At 38.6% G+C, this 22,790-nt stretch overlaps 1 protein-coding gene across 10 annotated transcripts in view; it reads right to left on the reverse strand.

Moving 5' to 3' along the window:
- Window positions 1-22,790, reverse strand: part of LOC127572484 (multiple PDZ domain protein) — a 295,812-nt gene that overhangs the window by 4,377 nt on the left and 268,645 nt on the right. For all 10 annotated transcript variants that reach the window (XM_052019821.1, XM_052019820.1, XM_052019825.1 and 7 more), the window contains 10 exons: window positions 18,533-18,713; window positions 16,856-17,001; window positions 13,487-13,570; window positions 11,505-11,698; window positions 10,445-10,592; window positions 6,809-6,895; window positions 5,435-5,537; window positions 3,314-3,354; window positions 1,743-1,865; window positions 751-855 (listed from right to left, as the gene is read on the reverse strand). In XM_052019821.1, the coding sequence (XP_051875781.1) occupies window positions 751-855; window positions 1,743-1,865; window positions 3,314-3,354; window positions 5,435-5,537; window positions 6,809-6,895; window positions 10,445-10,592; window positions 11,505-11,698; window positions 13,487-13,570; window positions 16,856-17,001; window positions 18,533-18,713 (1,212 nt within the window). The remainder of the gene's footprint in view (window positions 1-750; window positions 856-1,742; window positions 1,866-3,313; window positions 3,355-5,434; window positions 5,538-6,808; window positions 6,896-10,444; window positions 10,593-11,504; window positions 11,699-13,486; window positions 13,571-16,855; window positions 17,002-18,532; window positions 18,714-22,790) is intronic.

Genomic DNA, 22,790 nt, shown 5'->3' on the forward strand with positions numbered 1-22,790 from the left:
GGAGAAGCAAAAGAATTTTAGCCAGAACTTGCTACCAACAGCAAATCATCCACACTTGCCACAGACCTGGTAAGTACCCACTTTCATGGATTTATCATGGTTAACTAACTGCTAAGTAACTAAATGCCAAGGCCCTGCTTAACGCCATGGTTGTGTGCAAACCATTACTGTCATGTGGGTGGGAGTGGAATAAGTCCTGCCCATAAATTGGCTGAAAGCAGCTTTGACAGCTGCTCAAGCCACATGCTTGGTTCGCCAGTTGTCAAAACCAAAGAATATTTCTGATCATCTCTAATATTCAAACAGTTGCCAAGATGTGATCAATTGAACAAGAAAATTAAGAATTGAAACTATTTTTAAAAACACAACACTTAATTGAGCTCAATTAATTCAGAAATATATAAAATACATGATTTTTCTAGATCCCTTGCAATCTCTTTTCTCCATTGAAATGAATTGACTTGTTGTTTCTTGCCAGGTCTGACTGTGTGCATGTTCAGTGGGCAGTTTCTGTAGTATCAGTGTTGGGGTATTGCTGCAAACTCGTGCTTCAATGCTGGACCCCACTGCCAGAGAGCTGGGAAACTGCTGACTAGTTGGTGACTTCCACATTCATGGTGAAATCCAGCAGCACTCGTGAGGAAATATTCCAGCAGTACCACATTGGAACTGCTGGCATTTCCCAGTAAGCACCAAGCCAATATTCATTAAATGTCAAATCCCAGTATAGTGCATCATTTTTTATTTCACCTGTAATTCAATACGTCCTGAAGCATTTTTCAGTAAGTTGACTGCTTGGGAATGGGTCACTCCCTCTGTAGGTTTTCCACAAATACTTACAATCCTGTCTCCGACCTATAATTAACAAAACAAGATTAAAAATTAGTTGCTGAATTAACTTTTTAAACAATTTTTGGCTGTAGACAGCCACTTGTATAAGGTATAGCCAGCCAACTGGAATTACACCACTGTTTGCTACTTAGACTGAGCTTGTAACAACGCAGCTCTGTACAGTAAGTTCCTGGACTTCTTTAGGATGCTTTGCACTGTGCTGCAGTTGTACCACATCAAAACAAACACCAAGTAGTAGGAGATCACTAACTGATGATCTTGCATCTCTTTAAGTGCACTCAGGAATCAGCTTGGTGTTCCAAGTCTCAAGGTACACAACTATTTTTAACCTCCATGTGAGTGTATCAGCAGCTTCAAAGAGGATCACTGGTAGCACAATTCAGGATAATCAGTTACAGGAAAGATTCATCAAGTCATCCCTGGTATGTAATCACTGTGGTTAAATTTTCAATGCTAAAATGTATTACTTTGGGGGACTTTGCATAGCTCAATGTTTGCAGTGACACATTTCAAATCCATCTAGGCAACACAGCTGAAAATTAACTTCTAAGTACAGAAACAAGAATTGAAAACTGCCCATTTGCACAGGGAAAGCTTAAAGAAAACAGAATGAAGAGCTTTGTTAGACAATGCTATGCCCATGGACCTTACTGAAAACTGGGTAAATGAACAGATAGAAGTAAAATTCTACATGTAATACTGCAATATTGCAATGAATGTACACCTTAGCAGTTGGATGCTAAAAGCAATCAAGGTATTTCTTTACGGCACTACTTTACATCAATTTTTGATATGGAAGATAGGAAAAAAGCAAACAAAGAATCTTCTGGAAAAGACAATTTAAGTAACTGTTTTAATTTAAAGGCCATAAGTTAAACTTACTAACTTACCCGCAGTTTCTGGGTCTGGGCTGCTACTCCATTTGGCTGCATCATTGCAATAAAAATGGGAACATCTCCAAGAGGGCTGCCCACTCCTCCTGCAATGCTGATTCCCAGTGAATCTGTGGGTCCCTATAATTACCAACACCACATGAATTATAAATTGGAGGAAATAAAATTATGTAATAATAGAAATTCATCCTGCCTTATGTGTGTTAAACAAGGACTTCACTAGAAACAAGTTTTGGAAATGGATTTCAAATAAAATATTTATTTATTAGTCACATGTGAAATGTGTCTTTTTGCATTCCTGAGAACGTGCTGGGGGCAGCCCACAAGTGTCGCCACGCTTCTGGCGCCAAAATAGTATGCCCACAACTCCTAACCTGTATGTCTTTGGAATGTGGGAGGAAACTGGAGTACCCGGAGGAAACCCATGCAGACATGGGGAGAACGTACAAACTCCATACAGATAGCAGTGGGAATTGAACCCAGGTCGCTGTAATAGTGTTACGCTAACCGCTATACTGTGCCACCACAGTGCAAGTGTTACTCCTTCAGCTGCTTAGTGCATACAAAAGGTGGATGAATTTTTATGCCTTACAATTTTAAGCATGGGTTCAAAGGGTCTTAGCTTTTATAAGCTGGACCATTCATTCTGTAGTCTGTGAAGATCTTTCTCTTGTATCATTTTATTATAAATGTTTATCAGAACTCTCCTCACACTTGTACTATTGTAATATTTACCATCAGAATATAAATTTATGTAGCTCCTTCATACAGACACAAGGAAAACAGATGGCGAACCAGGAGAGATTCAGCACAATTCAAAAATATGAATCAGAGGTAGATTTTAAGGAGACTCTTACAAGTAGCACATGGAGGTGATTGATACCCCAAACACATGAGAAAAGCAAATCTTATTCCACATAACTAATGTAATTACTACGTTTTCTGTGGCAAATAAAGAGCTAGCCCTGTTTTCATAATGGTTTTATTTTACATGGGGAAAAAAACACTACTGTTGAGTTTGTTAGCTGTGACTCAGCAATTAGTGAACACCAAGTCTGAAAGTTGTGGGTTTTAGCTTCATTCTGGACACTTCAGCATAGTCCTGAAACAGTTCTGCACCGTAAAATGGGTGATATTTTGGATGAGATATTAAAACAATGTCCTTGTCAGTCAACTTTGCAATAAAAGATCACATGAAATTATCTAAGTATGAGAGAAAGATGGACATTCTTTGCAATGTCCTGGCCAATGTTTATCCTTCGACCAATAGGTCTCAATAGATTTTGTGGTCATTATCACATTCATGTGTCTGGGCCTTTGGTATGCCAGCACGGCAGAGATGGTCTTACACCATTGTGGTGTCTGAATAACCAAGTTGGAACTTTATCAAACATATGAAGGGCGTATTGTTTCAAAGAGGCCACATGAGTGGCACTGATGCTTCATACATAGAATGTATTAACTGGACAACACTATGAATGTAAAGAAAGCCATGAACTGTTTTGTATTTCTTGTATATAATTTTTATGAATAGTTTAGTTTTGAAATTTAAAAAGAAAGCAACTCACCTTTGTAAACTCCACTGTCCTTAGCCCTTGAATCTCGGTCCCTTTATTTTAAAAAGTACAAATTTTGTTTTCAAATCTTTAAATTTAATCTGAGTAATTCGTTAGTAAAACACAGAAAATATCATAGAATACTGGAAAATTTGTAAGTTACTAAATTTCATGGAATGATGCTAGCTTCATTGTCAAAATCAGCGTCTTTATCAGCTACCATTTTCAGATTGAGAATGTGTGTCGATGAACTTTAAGTTCTCTTGCACAAACAAGCCAAGCATGATGAACAATCTGTCCGTCTTACTAGGGAAACTAAACAAAACAAAACCTCAAGGCATCCAAAACTATTTTGAGGCATGAGTTTGAATCTCATATCAAACCCTGGGCTGATTCATCAGACAACATTAAGGCATTAATATGCAGGCAAAAACACAGCTGGAGAAAAATCTGTCAAAAAGTTTTGTCATTTTTGTGCATGCAATATGCAAGGTTAAAAAACTGAATATGTATAGAAAACTACACTGTGTTAGTATTATGAAGCACTCCTTTTAGTCAGAGAAGGATCTGCACAACAAAGAGGATAAATATATGATCAATAAAGAGTAATGTTTTAGAAATTCTGCTCCTAGAGCTCACAGATGTTGTTGCATGACATGTAATAGTTTTGAGCACAAACAAGCTGCCGCAAAGTTCAATGGTGTTTGAGCAGTGGCATCCTTTTGCTTGCATGCTGAAGGGTGCCTAATCAAGAGGGAGTAGGGATTGGAAAATAAGGATGTTGACTGGGGAATTAGAGGTTGTATGGGTTGGGGCGGGAATGGAATTCTGAAAGAGGTGTAGTGAAGTATCTAGACTTATGCGTGGGATCCCAGGCCAAAGTAAGGTTGTCCCAGGAGAAACCTAAAATGGCATCCCTAAACAACAGACTAAATTAATGGGGCTGGAGAATGATTCCATTTGATGCACATTTGCTGCAGAAATCACATTTTTTATTTGGGGTGATTCTTGACTGGAAGTGCCCAGAAATGAGTCAAGCAGAGCCTGCGGATTGGGTTCTGGGAGTTTATAAAAGCTGATTATACCACCTCCATTACTTTTATCTTTAAACTACCTAGGTTAACTAGAGCCAAGAAGTCTTAATTGTAAATTATAAGCTTCCTGCCAAAGATGTTTTCATCAACCAAGATGAGATTCTGGCAACAGTACAGACTGTGCCCTGAGAAAATACAGAGGGAGGGCACTCTGCCAAACATGTTAGAAAAATAGTTCAGGCAAATGACAGAACGAAAGAGAGAGCTGGAGATTATCTTGGACTACTAATAAAATGTTTGCAAATTGATACCTGGGAAATTCAAGATGCATCCCGATGAACCTCCTGACAGAAAGATGGGATCACATTTCTGTCTATAATTCTAATTATGGGGTCATGTTGATACTGAGAAAACTGATGTACATTTCTAACACTTGCATATATAACTTTGTTTAGAAAAATTTAGATTGATTGAACATTTAAGGTTTACATCTCAATAAAAAAGTGATCTTCAAATGGCAAAAGCATTGTTGTAATGTGCCCAGAAGTGATCTGGTCTACTCCTAGTGCTAGGTAGAGAGAAATTATGCCATTGTATTCCAATTAACATTAAGCTTTATGCATGATAAAAATATCAGACACCATGTCAAGATAGTTTGAGTTTTGTTTACATAAATAATGATAATGTTCAACTAAATGTCAATCATCAAATATGGGAAAGCAGCTATTACTTGTTTAAAAGTCGTGCACATCTGCTAAACCAAAGACTAAACCCATTTCATATCGTTTGTTGACTAGCAAAATCTGTCTGCGGTGATGAAAGTTCAGTCATTTATGATAATCTTTAGGCTGTGCAATTTTACAAAACAGCAATTAGAAAATTTCTTAAATGCAATTTAGATGTCTTCTTAAATTCTAAATAGTACAAATTGTTATTGCTTAAGATTTTAAACACAACAGATCAGTTATAAAGGAGGGATCACTAAAAGCTTTGTGATACTCTGAGAATGCAGACATAGCTCATGCACAAACAATACCATCAAGGATTACACTCCGAATTAATATAGCTGCTTGTTCCAAGCAGGACAGATCACTCTTACAGGCATGTTTTCGGTGTCCAGTTTCATATACTTCAGCTTGAGTAGATCCAGAAGCAGTTGAACAGAAAGAGGTCAGCCCACCGCCACTACTCCCTTCACTGAGCTGAGGGAATAGTCTTAATTAATATGACATCAGTTACAATTGCTTTGTGTACCATGCAAATTTGCCTGATATCTTAATCCCCTGTCTAATAAGGCATATTTTACCTTGTAAAAATTAACAACCCTTTATTCCCAACACCAAACTATAAAAAGATTGCTTATTTTATAATACACAAGCAATATAGAGTGCAGAAGTCAAGAGGGAAAAATTGTTCCGGTATCTTTTTATTAATATCTACTCTGCTGAACTAAAACTATTAAACATAGTTAAGGTAGTTCTTTTTTAAAAAAATAAAACAACAATTTTACAAATAAAATGAATACTACCCATGTCCGCCGACTCTCTCTGATGCTGTTGGTACTGGTAGTACTTGCCGACAAACAAAATAACATGGTAGTACTATGATCATTCACTTTGAAGTAGTGTAAAACAAGCTACCTGAAGCTTTCTATTTTGATATAATTGATTTTTTTTATATAATCCTTTGCCAATATCTATTGTTTTCAAAAATAATATCCGATCTTACAAATAGCAACTGTTTTCTACTACAGGAAAGTTTACATTTCAATTCAGAGCTAGATTTATGGCTGGGAGCTGGGGTGGAAAGTGACTCCACCCTTCCGGGGGAAATTCTGCTGACATTGGGGTATTATTATTTAAGGATGCATTTTTTTCTGACATCTTTATCAAAGATTTTTTTTTAAATGTCAACTTTGAGAAACAAGTGAACCAGTTTAAAAATTATTGATGTTTCAAGTTGCCTTCCACCAATGTGCAGAGGTTCTTCAAAGCCAATTTCTCCAACTATAGATTAAATGTAGTAGTGTAAGCAGATGATGGAAACCATCTGTAAAAAGGTGCAGATGAACTTCACCGACATCAGTGACTACTTAGTGATTGTGACTGTTGAGGTTTCTTTAAAACAAAGTTGGTTTCTATCCCTACTCCAACAAGATGATCAAGGTCAGTACTGATTTGTGTAAAACCCAACTCAGCAAATTTTGTATTTCAGTACCTCCTTCAGAGAGATTCAGAAAATTATATACTTTAATGCAATTTAGAATCAACTATTTCAGAAAATTGGTAACATTAGATCTATACTTCAACTATTATACATAAGAATATCCTTCATTAACCCAAATGTGTTTGAAATGAAAATCACATTTTTTATTGGTTTGGACAAAGTGAACAAGAGATTAATAAGCTCCTGCTTCTTTACTACAATGAGGCAGATTTTGGTGCAGAACAAGCATTAGTTTAAACATACAAACCTGGCTACTTTGAGATCCTCTTCTATCAGATGGGAACGATCCAGCCTTCAACCTTCCAACCTCCAATTTTACTGTGCCTCGTGCACACTAGAGAACATTACAATGTGTAAAAAGTAGAAAATATAGTAGGATCATTTTGGGAGTTTAAGGTAAGACAATTATATATATATTTAAGATATTGTCATCTTATAATTGCTTTTATCACATGATTGTACTCTGATCAACTGGGATGAATAAATATGTATTATATGTTTCTAAGACCTTCAGGAAAATCTGGTAAGTCATACAACAGAGGAACAGGGCCTTTGACCCACTGAGTCTGCACCAGCCATCAGACTCATAGTACTAATGCTATACTAATCTCACTGTATTCTCCCCACATTCCCATCAACTCCTCCCAGCTTCTGACACTCACCTACACACTTGGATAATAGAGTTAGCAATAATCTACCAGCCCATACTATTCTGGCATATGGGAGGAAACTAGGGCACCCGGATAAACCAGTCCTGCCACAGGGAAAACTTACAAATCCACACTGGTACTACCCCAAGTCAGGATTGAACCTGGTTCGCTGGAGTTGTGAAGCAGTAGCTCCATCAGCTGAGCCACTGTGCGGCCACATAAGACCAAATTTTTGGGTTTGTCCCTGGGAACTGAGATACAGGAAAAAAAGAGGTGATGTCTGTGCTCTTTGAAGTGCTGTTTCTTTTAATACAGTTGTGATATTTCAGGCTCATCCTGAGGAGGGGTGTGTGTGGAGGCTTGCTCACATTTGAAGAAAGTCGAAGCTAAAGGACAAAACATTGATAAGATATTACAGAGCATTCCCTACCTCCTATATATCTGTTCCCTTCAGATACAATTAGTATTGTAGTTGCTCCCTAGACCATAGCTGATAGAGGGTCTAAGCAGCAGACCAAAGATCTGTATGTTTACGCCAGAGAAACTGGGGTCTATCTGGAGCTGCTGGCACTGCCCTGCCATTTAAATGACAAGGTTTAGCAATATTCATTTAGTTAGTGACGAGGTGCAGATTGCCAAGAAATTGACTCTAATATATACATGAAAAAAAAGGAAATATCTCTTTCCCTTCTCATTGCTTTCACCATTCACTTCCATGCTTATAAAATTCCTGGCTAGCATTTTTTTTACAATATCTTTTCTAAGCCACAGTAATCACTCTTTACACCTCTAGATAGATAGAAAACTCCACGTATTTCTGAACAATCCATGAACTCTACTTCATTATTCCTTTTTTGCACAATTTCTTTTTGTAATTTATAGATTTTTGTCTTTGTACTGTACTGCTGCCGCAAAACAACAAATTTCACGTCATGTCAGTGATAATAAATCTAATTCTGATTTTTAAGTTCATTTATCCAAGAAATTCTGCTCTTTCATGTACCCTGGACTATGTCAGTTACATATCATATTTGAAGATTTTCTGTTGACCAATCAGCCTGTTTGCCAACTACTTTGCTGAACTAACTTAGGCTCAATCCCTTGTCCTTTTGTTACAGCCAAAGAGCAGGTTAAACAGCCCTATTACAAGGTGATATTCTCAATTGCTAGGGTACTCCCCACAAGATGTATTCATTGCAAGTCACGTGTAAATACCTGTGGTTCTAATCTAAAAGGAAGCAGGTACTCAGGAATATACCATTCTGATTGAAAATATTTCATACTTCTTTCTAAATTCTGGAACTTACTTACAACAGCACAATAGGATGATCTTCAACATAAGGACCGCAATGATTTGAGGTAATTAGAGATGGGTCCTAAATTCTGGCCTTGTCAGTGTTGACACATTGAACTTAAAAAGAAATCCTTGACTTTGAAGCACAAAGGCATCTGGGACTGTAGATTGCCAAGTCACAGTGATAGCCACATGGAACTAAGCATTGACTCATGAATATTTTCTGTAATTGTGCACCAGCTTCACAATGATGGACCTTGAAGTCTTTGCAGCTGAACAGTACCACCAAGTGATCTGGGGTTGCCTGGATTACTACATGTACCCAGTGTGATTTATGGATAGCCAGCTATATCAACAAATCTGATACTAGCCTATATCCCTGTTACAGGCAAACTGACAGGTCCGGCAAACAAGTTATCAATTACTGTTCTTTTGCCTCTCCAAGTCACAGACTGTAAAATTCAGGAACTCACTCTGGAAGAAGCTGGAGATAAAATGCTGAGGCTAGTGGCAATTTTGGTAACTATTGGCAAAGTCTGGTCCAAAGATCCAGTTGATAGTGGATCTTGTTGAAACAAATGTATGCCACCACACGAAGGGAGACCTTAAGTCTCCTGCAACAATGGAATTTGCGCAAGTCATGGAAGCTTGTGCTCTTGGTCTCTTGTGAGCTGCAAATCTCTTTTGTGGAGTTGTATGTCTGTGAACAATAGACAAGTGCAGGTAGTGCAGCTCCTGCTGGTAATCTTAATCTTCACTTGAGGTCCAGTCCACCAGAGTGTAAACTTCACCCATGTCCATTGACTTCTGAATGTGTATAACATTGCAAAAGTGTGCAAAGCCAGCTCACAGCACAAGAACTACAATGTACCCCCACGTTACAACAGTTTGGGTAACGGAAACTCGTCCTTATGGAATTCACAAATCACTACCAAAAAATTGACACACATAATAAAAAATTTGTTCTTGCAGAATTTATGCAGGGGAAAAAATAAATACAAAATGCGAAAGAAATGACAAATTTTGTCTGTTTTTGTCAAGGGTTCGCATTATGGAAAAATCATGATATGGATGGTTTTCTGGGAACACAACCACTCCATAATGTGGGGATGTACTGCATTCGTAAATGCTTCACACAATCAGGAGGGAACACTCAATACTTATTGCCATTTTTCTTTAGTTTCCGGCATCTCTATTACAATATCCTCACTTTGCTTTCATTGGTGCTTTCCTGGAAGCTTAGGAAACATGAGGACTCAATGTTAATAAGCAAAACCTACACCACTACTGCTCTAGTTGAACAAATAGTGTATATAATTGGCAACTCAGCCCTTCTGACTAGGTTGTGCATACAGCTTTGCACAATGGAGGAAACAGGGCCTGACTTAAACCTCCCAGTCACAGCCAACAAGATGCACTCCTGCAATTTAACATTTCCTCCAGTGTCCTGGAGTTAAACATTTCAGAGAAGACACTTGTTGTTGTTGACAACATCTCTGTGAATCACCCTGACTTTTATATCTCATTTGTTAGGAGATGAACCAAAGAGTTAAATGAGTCTCTTTGTCATTTAAATAATGAGAAAAATTAACAAGATATTCCAATGAGCATCAAATTTGTGTATTAAGGTTCACTCATTAAGGTTCTGTGTGACATGAATGATACTGAACTATTAAGCAGTGCCATCAGGAAGTTGAACTAAAAAATCTTGCTATGAAAAATTATAATAGATCCTAAAACTGTTTCGTAATTATTGACTAGCCATTTCTTAGTTTTAGAAAGCTTATGAAAAAGGGCATGATTGGGTAGTTGTGTAAGGAACATACATCAACATTAAAATAGGTTAATTTCTTCATAATGTTTGAAATGTTGCAGTTGATTTGGTCAAACCTGTGATTTAAAAATCCATGCTGAAATATACTTTGTGGATTAATCAGACCTTCAACATAGCAGCAACAGATTCCTGGGTCGAGTTTCGAACATCTTCCCCATTCACAGAGAGTATCTGGTCTCCTTGCACCAGCTTTCCATCTAGATCTACTATTCCTCCCTTCACAATGTCAGACACAAAAACTCCAGTGTCATTCCTATAGAAAAGCAGTACAGACTTCAGTTACATTCAACAAAGAGCAGCTTTGCTCAAAGGAAAGAAAAACAGCCTTTATTAACCATCAGTTTTCAAGATAGGAAGGATTATATCTTATAATCTGGACTTGGTTATATATATTCCACAATTTTGGATCTGTACCAAGCACACCAACTGGTCATGTTAGAAGTAAAAATCAACTTTTTATGCAGATTTTTCAATCTATCAATTTAAATGGAAGGGAAATCATTTAAATTCCTGCAGTGCAGAAGTTGGGAACACAATGGAGGTCAGAGCTACTTCTACCCTCATCTCATGTTGAAAGCAGTGGCCATGCATCGGTTATCTCCAGACTTAACTCTTCCAATACTCTTCTGTCGCAGTGCACTTGAGTCCAAGTAAAACTCTCGTGCCCATTATAACTTGGGCCAAGTCTCACCTCTAAATACCATCATATCCTGCTACCCCAGATCCACACACTCACCATTCACCTCATTCTTAACCTTATGTTTAAATCCTCTCCGGAATGTGCTCCTATCAACATCTCTACCTATCTCAAGTCCTACCATTTCTCTCCGAATTTTGCCTAACCTCTTGAGCCTCTGCCCATGGGGCCTATGCTTTTGAACTCCCTCTAAATGTCTCATTCTTTACTGACCTCCTTAAATTTCACCTTTGACTAGGTTTCTGTCATCCAAATAATATTTTGTTCTTTGAAGTGCATTTCTCAGCATTAAAGGTGTTACTTAAATACAGGTTTGCATATTTAAAGTCTACACCCTTTCCATCTGAAATGGATAATTTTTGAATAATAACATCAAGTAATATAATAAACAAATAGGATTTCTAAGATATTATGCGTAAGATCTTTTGTGCAATTAAATTTGCCTAGTGAACATAATATTTTTGATACCTTTTTCCAACAATACTCAGTCCAAGCCCTTTCCCTGGTTTTTTTTGCAATTCAACAGTCAGCAAGTCATATATATCTTCCTCCTTATAATGGCCTTCATCTCTGTAGACCGTCAGACTGACTTTCTGTGGAGTTTGTCTTAGAACATTTATTGCTTCGTCATGAGTGGCGACTCTCAAATCTATTCCATTAACCTATGGAAACACAATAGAATCTGAAATTACATTGTGAATATAAAGCAATGTCTCTGCCTTGGAATTTCTACTAAGGCCACAATCAAATTCGGATGCTAGACAAAGTGGAAGATTTGCTGAGGTCTTGCTTTCCCCAAGTTACTGCACAAACCATTTTGCACGAATGCAAATGTAAAAATTGCTTGTAAATGAATATCACCAGTTACTGAATGTGGCTCATACCATTTCAAAATGAATGAACTGACGTAAAATATGTGATAATGTAATTTGTGCAGATGAAGTACTGGACCAATGATTTCAATTTATCATTGGTCATAGATCTTATGCGAGGCAAGTCAACTGGGCACATAAAAACTACTTAATAGCATAGGTATCAGAAATGATGTTAATTACCATCTTTCCCCCCTCCCATAACCTCACCTCTTTCCTGTCACATTCCCTGGCTAACCTGCCCTTTGGAACACAGGGAATGTGGTTCATGTTAAATATATATACCCTCCTCAATGATGCAGCCTCTCCTTCCCTATATTTACAACAAGTCACCTTCTGCCTGGGATGGGTGGTCCTTCTAGATGCCTGATCTGAAGTTTGTAAGAGCTGAAAATAAATTGAAAAAGCAGCATGGCCCCACATCAAATTTTAAATCACGACATCATTCCATTGGATTAAGATTGCCTCTATTGACAAAGTATACCTTTTGTGCTGTTACTGACACACCAAACCCTTGTAGTAAACTGTAAAAGGGTAGTTAAGGAAACTTGGGGGAAATTATAGAAACAAATAAGAGACCAGTTAATGGAATCAAAAGTCATTAATGATTACTGCATTTGCATTCATTAAAGAAGCAAATGCTGCCAAATGTCACAGTGAAGGGCGAGGTCATAGAGACATCAGATAGCATAAAAATAGATGAAGAGGTAGTTAAACTATTGGCAACACTCAAAAAAAGTCACCTTGACTGGTTCGAATGCATTTTAGGTTACTCAGGGAAGCAAGGGTGAAGTCAGCAGTAATTCTGAAGAGCCATAATCTTCCAGTGCTCCTTACACGAGGCCTAGAGGATTGCAAATATCACGCTCCCTCTTCAACAAAGTGAAGGATAAACCCAACAAAGGCAGGTCAGAAGTCTAGGTGGCAGAGGAAGCTTTAGCAACTATAATTCAGGGAGTAACGAATTGGAAAAGTATGCATTAAAGCAGAGCATAAAAACAAAATACTGCCAATACTAGGAATCTGGGAAAAACAGAATATAAGAAATGGTCAGCAGATCTGCCAGCATCTATGGAGAGAGAAACTGAGTGACGTTTCAGGCCAGTGACCCTTTAATGGTCTTGGGAATGGGTTGGGCGGGGGGGGTGGGGGGGTGGCGGTGGTGGTCAGCCATTTAGGACTGAGATGAGGAGAAATTTCTTTACTGAGAGGTTGCAAAGCTCTGAAATTCTCTACTGCAGAGGGCAAGATTAATCAGTTATCAAGCATGTTGCAGACTGAGATAATAACTCTTTGGGCATTCAAGAAACTATAATAGAGACACATAGTAAAACCATGACTTTATTGAATGGTGGAGCAGGCCAGAGGGACCTTGTGGTTTTCTCCTACTTCTATTTCTTATTTCATTATTTTTGTTTCAGTTGGTTAATATTTAATCCTAATTGTGACTTGCAAAAGCCTAATGCCAGTTTTAAAGATTCAATGATGAACTCATATTCAAAAATACAATGCTCCTGAAAAGCTTTGGCTGTTATAGTCCTACAGTAGTAACTAGGGTTTCCATATTCTTTCCCTTACCTCCAGTATCTGATCCCCAGCCCACAATCTGCCATCTTTCGCCGCGGCTCCTTCTTCATACACTTCGTGAATAATTATGGCACCCTACAACCAAAACGTTATGAAAACATTTCTCGATATGTTTAATGTTACTCCCGGTTGCAAATCAACAGAGCTTAAAGAATAGCAAGGAACATTGAAACAATTATACCAAACAAAATTTGTGCTTTTAGTTACATGACACCGAGAAATTACATACTTCAAAATTGCTATAATTCACCACTGTTACACAGTTTTAAGAAATGTTTGTGTAGTCAAAACAAACTTCTCTCTTAAGAGCTCACACTATAATACATTTTCCATTTATATAGAGCTGCTTTAACTCTAAAGATTGACTTGTTCAAATGTTATTTCTTTCCAAGTATATAAATTATCTTATTTCGCATGTGGGCCTTATGCTCGCACATAATGAGGACCAATTTCATACCTAATTATTTTCTATTGATTGTTGATTCTTTTGGATGAGTTCCATCAAATGGTGCAGATTTAATGGTTTTGAGCCATTCCAGTCTGCCTATCAATGTGTTCACATCACTGTCATTGTTCTCCTAGGTTATCCCCATTTGTAGGCAGCATTGTTTCCATTTCTTTCTTTGTGAAAACTTTTAAAACCAATCAATCATTCAGAATGGTCATTTTGTGTCCAACCATTTTTTATGACTCAAGTTCTTCCCTGATGGAATGTAGTTGCAGGAGTGGGCAAGATGGAGGAGTGGGTAAGCAGGATCATGGTACTCCAGTCCTTAACAATCATTTAAGATATTAATTTTGTGTATTTTATCAGTGACATGAAATGAAGTTCCTCATGCAGTTATAGGTGCATGATATGGTAACTTAATACTTTGGCACCAAGGCATTAAAGATATTTGTGCTCTCTTCCATTTTCCTATCTAGAGAGTCTGTAGGTGTTGGATCTAATGCTGTAGCTAATTACACTGGCCCGAACCCTCTGCGACGAAGCAACGGGTCTAACAGCGATGTGGTTCAAAGTGAACCAGACCTCCTTTCTTGGGAACGTTGTTTCATCTGACAGAGGATAAAATGCCCTCACCAGTCATCTTTTAAAACCAAGGCAACCTTCCCCAGACTTGGCATGGCATAATGTGAAACTCTATACTATTTCTTAAAAATTGCATTCAGAGCCTCTGCAAATTATTCTCATTCAATGCAGCAAATACTAGTACAGCACTCATTCAGTGTTGGTGTAAACATTAGTGACTGAAAAGTAGTTCCCATGAAGGGATCCCAAAGGTGCAGTCTTAAAATGCAAGATTTTGGAATGCTTGAAAAGATGCAGAATTTAGTTTTGTTTAACCTGAATACCGCAGGAAGAAATTAACAGCACAGACACAGAATTAATGGGGCACAGGAGTTTATACTCAGTCAAACTATGAGACCAATCATTATTCTGTGCGAATATTCTTGTGGATTCCCAGAAATCTGGGATCTGCATTACATCCCTTCTCTGCATAGCTCTAATAAATGGATCAACAGATGTTACTGCACATGTTTAAGATATGAATTCAGTTTCTGCTAAAATTCTCCTAATTAGCCACCGTCATTTTAATTCTCTGCTAAAATTAAAGTGGATAACTAGGAGAATTTTAGCAGAGGATCCACAGAAACCAAAATGAAACCACCATAAAAGCTGTTTCCCTGGGGTCTCTGGTTATAAACCACAGTTGGCAGAACTCAACAAAAATTTAATGGTGTATGTCTCTTACTTTGCGAAGTAAATCTGCATAAACTTTACAAGTATACTGTGATGTACCTTAATCTTACTAAATGCATTTAGAAGCTGACTTTGTATTGAATTCATAAAAATACTGCTTAAATGTACTCTTGCGACCTGCCCTTAATTGGAGTTTAGCAATGTGTCTCAATGCACTTGTGTAGTGTAATGTGTAGGTCTGTGATTAACATGCTTGCTATTATAACACCCTCTCCCTCCCGCTCCTCCTCACCAAAGGCAGTCAAATTTCAATTCTTATGCCTACCCCAGCCTTTAATCTTCCTTAAAACAGGCTTTTCAACTGAAGTGCAGGGTTGAAATGCACCACTCTATTTATGGGCAGTGTCTTTGTGGTTCTGAAGTACCAAATGGCACAGATTAAGCCTTTGCATTTCAGTCTTTGTGTAGAAGATCGTTCAATCAGATTTCTGGGGTGAATTTTAGTCCCAAGAATAATGGGTGGGGATCGAGTGAGATGTTAAAACTTGAAAAATCTCAAATTTACACCAAACCGCTTACAGTTTTGACAGAACCAGGAGAAGGGGTCTTGTGGGTGGGGTATTTGAATATGACATTGAGTCTAGCAGCCTTAAATTTAAACTGCACTATAGATTTCTCCCTGACAACCTAAGATTCCCAAGCCTTGTGAAATGCCGTATCTAAAGGAAGTCAAGCGCCAAAGAAAAGCCAAATGCCTTCAAAGCAAGGCCTGTGGGCCAAGAGAAACAGGAATCTTTCAACTCCAGCCCCAAGGACACAATCTTGTCATTAGATTGATCATTCTCATCCTTTTACATGGTCCTTCTTGGAGAAGGAATTGAACCCCACTGGTATTGGATCTTCACCATCCCCAGTAAGATCAGATGGACCCCAGCAGCAGCAAATAGGCATCCTACATGGGAGCCAGCCTGCTCTGCAACTCCCTATCATACTAGAAGCAATGCTTGTGAATCAAGCAACTTACAGGTGAAAATCCTGACAAAAATCCCTATCAATCAGGTTCCTAGTTTCATTTTCAAGACTCTGCCCTCTATTTGCACAACCAATCCTATAAAAGTCTAGGAGCATATCCCTGCATCCTACAATGTTCTAGAGAATCCCTGAACACAGAGAATGTGATGCACTGCTCAGAACCTACTTAATTTTCCATCCATTTAAGACAAAAGAAAAACATTCCACTACACTCACAAAACCATCCATGCACAATCATCCTCTTCAGGCTGTACCCAGGTAATGGTTTACAGCAAAAGACGATAAATAAACTGTCACCCCAATTCTTTATATTCTAAGCCTCTAAACTTCAATTTTTTTTTTGTTTTGTTCTCCATCTCACTTTTGAAATCTTCCCTCTGATTGTAACTGATAAACCATATATCAAACTAACCTTAAAATAACACATCAGTACACATGGAATATTCCATTATTAAACGTGCATGGCAGAAATTTCAGTTAATAAATATCATGCCTTATTACCTTTCTTCCCAATGCAGCAAATAATACAAAACAAGTGGGCAATGGAACAGCTTCATGAAATGCACTACAGGAATATACTAAATACTGTTAAGAGTTTGGGGTATACTCTCTTCAAATATACTCACCAGTAAGGTGTCTGCTCCGCCAACAATACTAAGCCCAAGTCCTGTGCGTCCTTTGGAAATTTCAATGGTTGTTTCTCGTCCAGGGATAATCGGACAGGATGCCATATCCAATGTTGATGAAACAGGTGTTGAAGATCTACTCGAGTCTTTGAATTATAGTTGAGAGCAAATTTTATTTTTATTACATGAAATGACCAGAACAGAAAGTTGAGACACAAGAATTGGATTAATCAGTAAATATCTAGCTTTCAATTCAGAGATCTTATACAAGGCCTTTCTGTAAGATAAGAAATACAATTAAATGTACACTAGTAATGGGTTACTGTTCAAAATCCTATTTTTACTGATGTGCAACAGGAGAGTGATTTCTCTGAGATCATGCAAGAATCAAAGCTGGGAGATTGTGATCTGCCACCTGGAGTTGAACCAGATAGCTGTGCTCAGCTAGTGCTGAAGTCCAACACATACAGACTTTGTGTGTGTGCGCGTGTCATGCATGTGTCATATGATGTATGCATGTATTACATGTATGACCCACATATACCACAATACATTTGTGCAATATGTCAGAGAGACACATGCAATTTTGATACTTTAAAAAGTCACAGCACACAAGAAAAGGGTACAACTCTTTCACTTTTCCATTTAAAGATACAACACCAGAGAAACAAAGGTTCTGAAGAGGTTAAAGAATTTTTGAAAGTACAGACAACAGCACATCATCAGGGTTTAGACAACAAATTTGATACATCTTCAACATTTCTCAAGCCTCCTAGAACTTTGTTATCTGCTCTTGTACTCATTCTGTGCGTACGGAAGTTCTTCACAGATCTTGATTTTCAGTTAGACCTTAGTATGTACACTAGAAAGCCCGTGATTCTCAACCTATCTGCCACACTGGGCCATACCTGCAGCTCTCAAAGTATTATGTCAGATACTGCTCACAACTTACTTCCCTGTGCTCAGATAAAAAAGTTTTGGATCAGCTATCTGACAGTACTGCAATGCAAATCAATGTTCTGTGATATTCTGTCACTTAGCTGGAACTAGTTGTGAATAGGGCCATTTGTAGCAGCTGGCCATGAACTCAGAACACTGTTTTAAGCACATCATTTCAAAGCGATTGTTTATGGCTGAGACAAAACCTGATTTTATATAGAATAAATAGAAAATGTTGGAAACACGCAGCAGGTCAGACAGCATCTACAGAAAGAGAAACAGAGTTAATGTTTCATATCTGAGATCCTTAGAGTCTGATGAAAGGTCTCAGCCCTGAAAAATTGTTTCTCTTTCCACATATGCTGCCTGACCTGCTGAGTGTTTCCAGCATTTTCTATTTATATTTCAGATTTCCAGCATTTGCAGTTTTTATTTTCATTTGTTGATTTTATAAAATGCCTTTAACATTGTTAGTGTCTTAAGATGTTCACAGCAATGCTAGAAGACAATATTTAACACCAAATACAAAATAATAGGAGGACAGGTGATTAAGAGTTTGTCAGAGAGATAGATTTGAAGGAGAATCCTAAAATAGAAATGGGTACTGAAGCAGAATTAGGATGGGAATTCTAGTTTTCAAACATAAATAGTTGAATGCAATTGAGCAGGGGAAGGAAATCACGCATGCACAAGAGGTCAGATAACAATCGGAACACAAATCATATTTTTTTTACTTACCTTTATTGCTGGAATCTAGATCAGGTGAGGTAGCAGTACTGTGGGTGGAAGGAGGCTGAATGCTTTTAAGATCTATTGAAGCAGCAATGGCAGGTGGTGTCTGAGACTGCTGCGGATTCACATCGTCCGAACTGATGGTTAGTTTAACTGTGTTCTTTGATTGCTTCAGCAAACTTATAACCTGGAAAAGTTCCAGAAATGCATCAATAGGTCAAATACAACTAACAGGTCTACAAATTGCTCTTAAAGTTCTTGTAATAAATGGTTTGCATTCAAAATACCAGGTGATTGCCAGGTTACATTGGGCATGATTGTCTCACTCAGTCAATGCCTAGTTGTAACCCCAATGGATACTGCTTGGTGATTATCAATGAGCCTGCCAATTTCCCTAACAAGTTTGGTACACTGTCTTCTTGGCAGACTCTGCACTAATCACCCACTATCACTCTGTGGGGCAGATCATGTGAGTGGTTCTTTTATGCGCTAATGAAGTTAACTCTGAACTACTTAAAGGCCTTTTTTTCAATGTTATGTTACTCGTCCTATTTTATAACTAGAGTATTTTCATAATTTCAGAATTCCAGGGTTCAATTTAAATAAGAAATAAAAGGAAAATCCTTCTCAGATAGAAAAAAATATTCCAACACAGAGTGTGCTGTGCTGAGATAGAATTCCTAGTGTGTTTACATTATAAATCCTTCAGTTCCGCAGCAATTGACACATTCATATTAATTAGATCATTGCAAAACAACATGGAAGAACAATCAGTCTGAGAACATATGTTTATAAAGGAAGACAACAGCAACATTAGAAACAGGATATTCAGAACCAAGGTTAGTTTACATTTCACACTCCACTCAAGCATTTTTGATGCATTCATTTAATATGCCATAAGCTCAAAATTGAGCATGAACATTATTTTTGTCTTATAATTAAGTCCCATCAGAATAATAACTTAGAGTGAATGACTCCAATGGAAACTATTCTACTTATAAAATACACACAAGAGGCCATCATTAATTAGTGACATACAAATGTGTTATTTTACTTGACGTAAGTTTTAATCTGTCGTCAATTTTTTGGCACTGTATTTTGACAAATAGTTAATGAATCAAACCTTATGAAACATTCTTTAGTTACTTGGCCAGATGTGTTTTGAAAAGTGAAACCTTCTCTCTTCTTTCTCTCGGGGTTGATAACAATTTGCTTCTACGCCAGTTCTGTGGGTTCTGAGGAGGCTGATGAGCTCAACGTTCGATCAGCAGTCTTTGACACAGTTGACAACAGGAAGTACTTGGTGGGGCAAATGGGTAGTGTGTTCCCAAAAAGACTTGAGGTTCTTAGTGGCATCTTGAATGCTCCTTCCTCATTCTGAGTGGTCACAGGCCAGAGATTTGCACAAGTAGAGGATAACTCATGCAAGTCCAGTGGGCAGAGCATTCAGAGGCAAGTTAGGGAGCATGGGAGGGCTCGCAAGCTTGACTGTATTTACTTTAATGCAAGGAGCTTCACAGGTAAGTCAGATGACTTAGAGCTTGGAATTATGATATTATTGCAACCATGGAAACATAGTTGAGGGGAGGGCAGTACTGGCAGCTTAATGTTCTGGTGTATTAAAGTTTCAGAAATGACAGACTGGGATACAAAAGAGGAGGGAGTGTTGTACTGCTGATGAAGGAGAATATATTAGCAGTACTTAGACAGGATATCCTGGAACAATTGTCCAATGAGGCCATATGGGTAAAACTTCAGAATAAGACAGGGGCAATCACTTTGCTGGGTTTATAGTATAGGCCTCCCAATAGACAGCAGGAATTAGAGGAACAAATATTAAGGAAGTTGCAGAAGGGTTCAAGAGCAATAATGGTTATAGCAGTGGGGGATTTTAACTTTTCCAATCTTGATTGGGATTGCCTTTGTGCAAAGGGCTTAGATGGGGCGGAATTTGTTATGTGCATCCAAGAGACTTTTTTCAGACATGCTGTTTGTGATGTAAATTGGATGTGACTGCAGGAGGTACGATCAGTAAGTTTGTGAATGACACAAAGTTTGATGTTGTCAATAACGCAGAAGGTTGTCGAAGTCTACAGCAGAAAACAGATCAGATGGAAAGTGAGGCAGAGCATTGGCAGATGGGATTTAATCCTGATAAGTGTGAGGTGATGCATTTTGGGAGGGCAAATAGAAGTAGGAGATACAGTATACAGTAAATGGTATGGTGCAAGAGGAATATTGATGAACGGAGGGACTTTGGTGTTCAAGTCCACAATTCACTGAAAGTGGCAACACTAGTGGATAAGGTGGACAAGCAGGCATATGGCATGCTTGCCTTCATAGATTGGGGCATAGAATACAAAACTTGGGACATTATGTTGCAATTTTACAAACCACTGGTTAGACCGCACTAGGGGTATTACGTGCAGTTCTGGTTGCCACACTATAGGAAGGATATGGTTGCACTGGAGAGAGTACAGAGAAGATTCACAAGAATGTGGCCTGGATTGGGGCACTTTAGTTATGGGGCGAAAATGGACAGGCTGGGTTTGTTTTCTCTGGAGCAAAGAACGCTGAGGAGTGACTTGATAGAGATATTTAAAATTGTGGGGCATAGATAGGGTGAATGCACTCAGTTGTTTTCCCAGGGTTGGGGAATTAAGAACTAGAGGGCATAGACTTAAGGTGAGAGGGGAAAGATTTAATAGAAACTTGAGGGGCAACTTTTTTTTTTAAACACAACGAGTGGTATCTGTGTGGAATGAGCTACCAGAGGAAGTGGTTGAGGCAGGTAAAATAACAACTTTTAAAAGACAGTTCAACAGGAACATGGATTTGAAAGGTTTAGAAGACTATGGGCCAAATGCTGGCAAACGAGATTAGCTTGGATGGGGCATCTTGGTCGGCATTGGCTAGTTGGGTCGAAGGGCCTGTTACTGTGCTGTATAACCCTATGACCCTAAAATTCCAAGAGACATAGATAGTAACAATCTTTTTCCCATAGTGGGGGGTATCAAAAACAAGAAGGCATAGGTTTAAGGTGAGAGGAAGGTGTTTTAAAGGGAATTTGAGGGGCAATCTTTTTGTTCATGGTGTTGTTGATATCCAGAACTCACTGCCATAGGTGGTGGAGGAATTGGATACAATCACTTGGATACAATAATTACAGCCTCCCAGACAACCTAGACCAATTGTAATTTGCCTACTGCCGAAAAAGGTCTACAGTGGACGCCACCTCCCTGGCCCTATATTCATCTCTGGAACATCTGGATAGTAAAGACACTTACATTAGACTATTGTTTATTGACTACAGCTCTGCCTTCAATACTATAATTTCAAGCAAACTCATCACCAAACTCTGAGACCTGGGACTCAACACCTCCCTCTGCAACTGGATCCTTGACTTTCTGACCAACAGACCGCAATCAGTGAGGATAGGCAGCAACACCTCCAGCACGATTATTCTCAACACTGGTGCCCCACAAGGCTGTGTCCTCAGCCCTCCACTCCACTCCCTACATACTCATGACTGCGTGGCCAGATTCTGCTCTAACTCCATCTACAAGTTTGCAGATGAGACCATGGTAGTAGGCCATATCTCAAATAACGATGAGTCAGAGTACAGGAAGGAGTTAGAGAGCTAGTGACATGGTATCATCACAACAACATTTCCCTCAATGTCAGCAAAACAAAAGAGCTGGTCACTGACTTCACGAAAGGGGACGGTGTACATGCACCTGTTTACATCAATGGTGCTGAGGTTGAGAGGGTTAAGAGCTTCAAGTTCCTAGGAGTGAACATCATCAATATCCTGTCCTGGTCCAACCATGTCAACGCCATGGCCAAGAAAGCTCACCAGTGCCTGTATTTCCTCAGGAGGCTAAAGAAATTTGGAATGTCCCCTTTGACACTCACCAACTTTTATCGATGCACCATAGAAAGCATCCTATCTGGATGCATCATGGCTTGGTATGGCAACTGCTCTGCCCAGGATCACAAGAAACTGCACAGTTGTGGACATAGCCCACCACATCACGGAAACCAGCCTCCCCTCCATGGATTGTCTATACCTCTCGCTGCCTTGGTGAAACAGCCAGCATAATCAAAGACCCCATCCACCCGGGTCAATCTCTCTTCTCTCCTCTCCCATCAGGCAGAAGATCCAGGAGCCTGAGGGCACATACCACCAGGCTCAAGGACAGCTTCTATCCCACTGTGATAAGACTATTGAACAGTTCCCTTATATCATGAGATGGACTCTTGA

Source organism: Pristis pectinata, chromosome 7 (assembly GCF_009764475.1).
Source record: "Pristis pectinata isolate sPriPec2 chromosome 7, sPriPec2.1.pri, whole genome shotgun sequence".
Classification (NCBI taxonomy): Eukaryota; Metazoa; Chordata; class Chondrichthyes; order Rhinopristiformes; family Pristidae; genus Pristis; species Pristis pectinata.